Source organism: Pteropus alecto, unplaced genomic scaffold (assembly GCF_000325575.1).
Source record: "Pteropus alecto unplaced genomic scaffold, ASM32557v1 scaffold123, whole genome shotgun sequence".
In the NCBI taxonomy this organism is placed as follows: Eukaryota; Metazoa; Chordata; class Mammalia; order Chiroptera; family Pteropodidae; genus Pteropus; species Pteropus alecto.
Window position 1 is genome coordinate 5,365,729 of NW_006433950.1, and position 5,205 is coordinate 5,370,933.

At 62.2% G+C, this 5,205-nt stretch overlaps 1 protein-coding gene across 1 annotated transcript; it reads right to left on the bottom strand.

Annotated features, from left to right (window-relative positions):
- Positions 1-2,770: 2,770 nt before the first annotated feature.
- IRX3 (iroquois homeobox 3) lies at positions 2,771-5,204 on the bottom strand (the record flags this gene model as incomplete). Its single annotated transcript, XM_025044599.1, has 4 exons — positions 2,771-2,979; positions 3,444-3,510; positions 3,701-4,823; positions 4,995-5,204. Coding segments are annotated over 4 exons (1,455 nt in total), but the record flags the coding sequence as incomplete, so codon positions are not given.
- Between the last annotated feature and the right edge of the window lies 1 nt (position 5,205).

Here is a 5,205-nt window from a genome sequence, read left to right on the forward strand (position 1 = left end):
TTCCTCCTCTCTCTCCCCCAGCTTCCCTTCTTTTTAAATTTTAGAGCTGGACAATAAAGGATGGAGGCAGCTCCTCGGATATCTGAGAGGGGGAGGACTCCGGGAGGAGGTCCTGGGAGGAGGGCGAGGAACCTGTTTTCTGGCGAACTGAAAGCTCCACAAAGGGGATCTGCCTCCCCTTCCCCTTCTTAGCCGAAAAGCCGATGAGGTGCTTTTTCGTTTTGCTTACGTTATCTTACTGTCGACTTGGGGCCAGGTGAGGGGCCCCTGTGTTCTGTGGGACGGAGGATGCAATGCAGGTTGCTGCCCTTGGGTTCGCCCCCACTCTCCCTGGCTCCCACACGCACTGTCCTTGCAGTGGGCAGGACAGGTCTCACCAAGGACCCCTAGCTCTGTGACAGATGATCTGAAGAGTAGAGCGAACCCCAGGGTTTTCACTGGAGAGGGACCGGGGACAGGCGGTCAGACGTCTGCTAGCCTCTCTGCACCCAGATCCCTCCGCACAGACGCGTTTTCTGCCCACTTGGTGGACGTGCGGTGTGGAGGGGCTGCCTGGCCTCGCTGTCACCTCCTCTTCCCGCTGCACCCCCTCTCGGGGGCTTTTCCTTTGTTGAGCTGGGTCCTGAGATGCCTCAATGCGGACACCTTGCTTTTTGGGTGGGACTTTGAGGAGTAGGGTCTGACATTGCAAGACTAGGGCTATTTATCCTCACCTATCACATGCCCACACCCGACACACTGTCTCTCATCCTCACGACCATCCTGGGCAGTGGGCGTCATGATTCCCATTTCACAGAAGGGGAAATAGGGCACAGAGTACTCAGTGATCTGTTCCGCGTGTCACAGAAAGTAGGGGGGATCTGAGGTCTGTGATACAGAGAAGCTCGTGGGGCAGCAGCTGAGGGGTCCTCAAGGGGGTCGTCCATGCAGAGAGACTCACGCTGACCAGAGGTCTCTGCTCAGGGTCTGAGGCCTGGCCTCTGAGGTTCAAGGCCCAGAAGGTTGAAGCCAGCTCCAGGTCTGCGGGCGCTGTGCCCAGGGCCAGAGCCAAGCCACAGTCTGTGCCTGTGACCAGGAAAGGGGCCCAGATCCCAGAGAAAAGCTAACAGAGTGGGAAGAGGAGGGCGCCTTCGGGATGTCCGCGGCCTCTGGAGGTTGCGAGCCTCAACTTCTGAATGTCTTTGCCCAGTGTCCCTGGTGTCCCCAGCCCTGATAGCTCACACGGTTACACTCCAGCCCACAGACTTTCCTTCCCTCTCGCCCCTGGAGCATGGCCGTACCCTGTCTCAGCCTTGGGGGTGGTCCCCATGTGGCACTGGCAGCTGTGCCCGCATGGACTGGTCCTCGGCGGAGTCCCCTGTTCCCCAGAACCTCAAAGGTGTACAGTAAGGTGCATGTTCTGTGACTTTGGGTGTGCAAGCTCTTCCCAAACCTCCCCTTGAACGCTCGAGACTGTCACACGCCCCACTATGCAGGGCAAACACTGGGCATCTGGCTGCCCTATAAATTTAGTAACTAAATGAGGGAAGGAAGATACAAAAAAGGAGCCCTCAAGGTACCCCAAGGCAGCACTCTTTCGGGATTTCCTGCACGTCAAGTCGAAGCTGGGCACGGGCTGCTGACTGAGACAGAGTACAGGGCGCGGAGGGGTTGCGACGCCAGGCCTGGCCGGGGTGGCCGCAGAGGCCGCCCAGCCGCCCTTTTGTCCTGTAGAGGGAGCTCCAGCCCCAAATTTCCTGGCTCCCTTCCCGGCCGGCTCGCCTGTCCGGCGGTGTGGAGCAGGAATCCCAGCGGAGGGAGGCCCAAAGCCCACCTACCCCCACACCGGGACCCCTCGAAGGCTCCTTCTAGGCCACCTGGGGATGACCCACGAGGGTGCCAAGACACACAGATGCCACCAGGACCCGGGCCCCCCAACTCTCAGTTTGGGGTGTACAGTCACCAAGAGGAAAGGTTGTGCACCCCTAGGCTCCCCGCTCCTCCATATGCCCCTACTCACTGCCACCCCACGTGCTTGCGTCTGCGTAAGGAGGAGTCTGGGGGTGTAAAGTGGCTGGAAAGCGGCTTGAAGCTGAGCTCACACAGCCCCTTACGTAAGACGGAGCAAGCCTCAGTGGTGCCTGTCTGTGAATGGGGGCGCGGGAGGGTGAGACCCTCCCAACCTACCCCTCTGCCGCCCGGCCCCTCTCTGTGTCTTTCCGCCATGTCACCCGAGGTCGTCCTTCCAGGGGACCGGTGGGCGGGGCCCAGTTTCCCCTCTCCGTGTAACGAGTCTCGCCCTGGTGGCCCACCTGTCACGGTTGCCCCTTCTCTCGGGCACCCCAGGAACTTCTCCAGCTGCCCCTTCTCCAGCGGTGCCCCGAGCCCAGCCGCTCCTGGTCCTTCCTCCTCCGCTGCTGCCGCCGCCGTCCTCCGGCCACCCGGTCCAGACCTGTGGCTCCTTCCGTTCCGCTGATTCGGGTGACTCTTCAAACACGGGAGGCAGGGATGGGGGAAGGGGGTGACAAAATAGAACAAAAACAGCAAACACTCCCCCTGGGGGCAGACAGGCGGGTTATGTAGTCAAAGTGGCAAGAGCTCATTTATTTAGACAAAAATAGATACTTTCTTGTACAATTCGGTTCACATATATATACATTTTTCTATATATATAAAAAAAAGTCGGACACACTTGTTCTCACTGCAACTCCACTCCCCCAAATCAACCAAACCAACCAACCTCACAGACTCAGCGAATGTGGGTACAGAAGCGACTTGGGGAGGACCGAGGGGCCTTGTTTAATTTCTTTTTATTATTATTATTTTTTTTTGTTTTCTCTTGTAGGTATTCATACACGGACATGCTTACAAGTCTTAACTATACAGAGGATTTTTTTTTTTTTTACAATTAATATAATGATTTTAAAAAATTCTTTTTTAACGAACTAGGATGAGGAGAGAGCTGATAAGACCAGTGCGGCGTCCAGGTGGTTCTGGGGCCTGCAAGAGAAAGGCAGTGGTAGCAGAGGACGTGAGACTGAGGGGCACGAGCGCTGCCTAGGACTGAAGACTCAACCCGGGGCTGAGGTAGGGACAGGGAGGTGTCGCAATGAAAAATGCTGTCAGCTGGAGAAGTTGGTCTTCCGGTTTAAATGGAAGATGGGCAGGAGGCGTCAGGACTCCAGGTCCGGGGCTGAAAGGAGGTGGGATCCCAGGCCTGCTGGCTCAGCAGGGCGCGGGGTCCCACAGAGCGGGAGCCTGGGCCGCATCTGGGTGCCCGGCCTGGGACAGGCCTGCAGAGCCGCCTCTGGGCCCTCCGGGACGACGGAAGAGTGTGTTTTGTCCCTTTTTAAAAGCGCTTCCCAGCTGCGATCCCCTGGGGGGGCGAAAGCTGCAGTTTGCTCTGGTTCTTTTCTCGGCAGCCTGCCTGGCCCCACTCCCACGCCCACCTCGGGGTCTCTTACCGCCTGGGCACGGGCTGGAAAGCTGTCTTGAGTAACTTTTTCTCCACTTCCAAGGCACTACAGCGATCTAAGGCAAGCGGGGAGAAAAAGCAGGGCCTTTAGACCGCTCCGTTCGGGCGCCCAGGGCCGCGGGAGGCAGGCGCCCCGTAGTAAGTGCCCTGCGCCCCATAGTAAGCGCCCTGCCCATCTCCGCCAGCCCCGCGGTGACCCCCGGAGCCCGCCCCCGCCCGCCTTCGCATCCTGCACTCAGCAGTCACCTGTTCCACCCTCGGGCTCCGCTGGCCTAGCGAAGGCTGCAGCGGCGGCCGGGTGGCCGGTGGTTGTGGGAAGGCCCAGCAGGTGTGGAGGGGCCGAGCCGAGCAGGGAGAGCGGGTGCGGGCGTGGGCCGGGCGGCGGGCCTGGGAACGGCCGGTTGGTCCAAGCGGGGAACTTGCCCAACGGCGAGGAGACGAGTCTGTGAGCCGCAGCGGCGGCGGCAGCGGCCGGGGAGAGCTGCAAGGCCGGGGGAGCGACGGCTGCCCCCGGGGGAGAGCCCCCGGAGCCCGCAGGCGAGCGGCGCGGGTTGTCCGGGCTCGTGGCCGTCTCCGCCAGGGACCAGATCTTGGGCTTCTGCAGGGCGGATGCGGGCGCTGGGGTGCGAGCAGCGCAGGGGTCCAGGCCTGCGGGGGGCGAAGGTGGAGACAGCGAAGCAGCGGTCACCGCTGGTGGCGGTGCAGGGGCCAGACTCAGGGCTGGCAGTGGACGCTCCTCCAAGCCCTCGGAGCCCTCATCCGAGTCGCTGTTCTTGGAGTCTGAAAGGGGTCCCAGGCTGAGGTCGTTGTCCCTGTGCGCCGTCCCGGCCAGGGCCAGCTCGGGCCCCGCGGCCGCACCGTCTAAGTTCTCCAAATCGATCTCCTCCTCGTCGTCGTCCGCCAGGCCCTCGCCCCCCGTGTCCTCCTCCTCCCCTCCCATCTCCTCCTCCTCCAGCTCCAGGTCCCGTTTGCTGTCCTCCTCGTCCTCCTCCTCGTCCTCCTCCTCGCGCTCGCTCCCGTAGGCATTGCCCTCCTCGTCGGTACGGCTGCGGGGCGCCCACGTCATCTTGTTCTCCTTCTTCAGGCGCCGGCGCGCGTTGGCGAACCAGGTGGACACCTGGGTGAGGGTCATCTTGGTGATGATGGCCAGCATGATCTTCTCGCCCTTGGTGGGGTAGGGGTTCTTGCGGTGCTCGTTGAGCCAGGCCTTGAGCGTGCTAGTGCTCTCCCGGGTGGCGTTCTTGGGACGGGACGGGTCCCCGAACTGGTACTGGCCATACGGGTAGAAGGCAGGGTGCGGGTGCGGGAACGCGGCGGCCGCGGCCGGATGCTGCACCCCGGGGCTGTCCTTCAGCTCATACTGCGCGCCCTGTACGCACACGGAGAAGGAAGGGACACGCGCGCGGAGGGAGCGTGAATGAGCCCCGGCCGTCGCCGCCTCCACCCTCCCGGCGCAGGCCCCGCTAGTCTACACCGGCGCGCTCACTTTATCCGGCACCCCAGCTCCAAATCCCCCTTTCCCGGCTCCCCGGGCGCTTACCAGCTGCGGGAAGATGGGCAGCTCAGCAGCGTAGGGCAGGAAAGCGCCGTAGCTTTGGGCGGCGGCGGCCGCAGCTGCCGCAGCGGCATAGGGCGCCCCGTACACCGACGAGAGCACATTGGACAGGGACCCCGAGGCGGCCAGCTCGGAGGCCCCGGCTCCCGGGCCGCCCCGGGCCCCAGCGCTGCCACCGCCAGCGACGGCGCCCGGG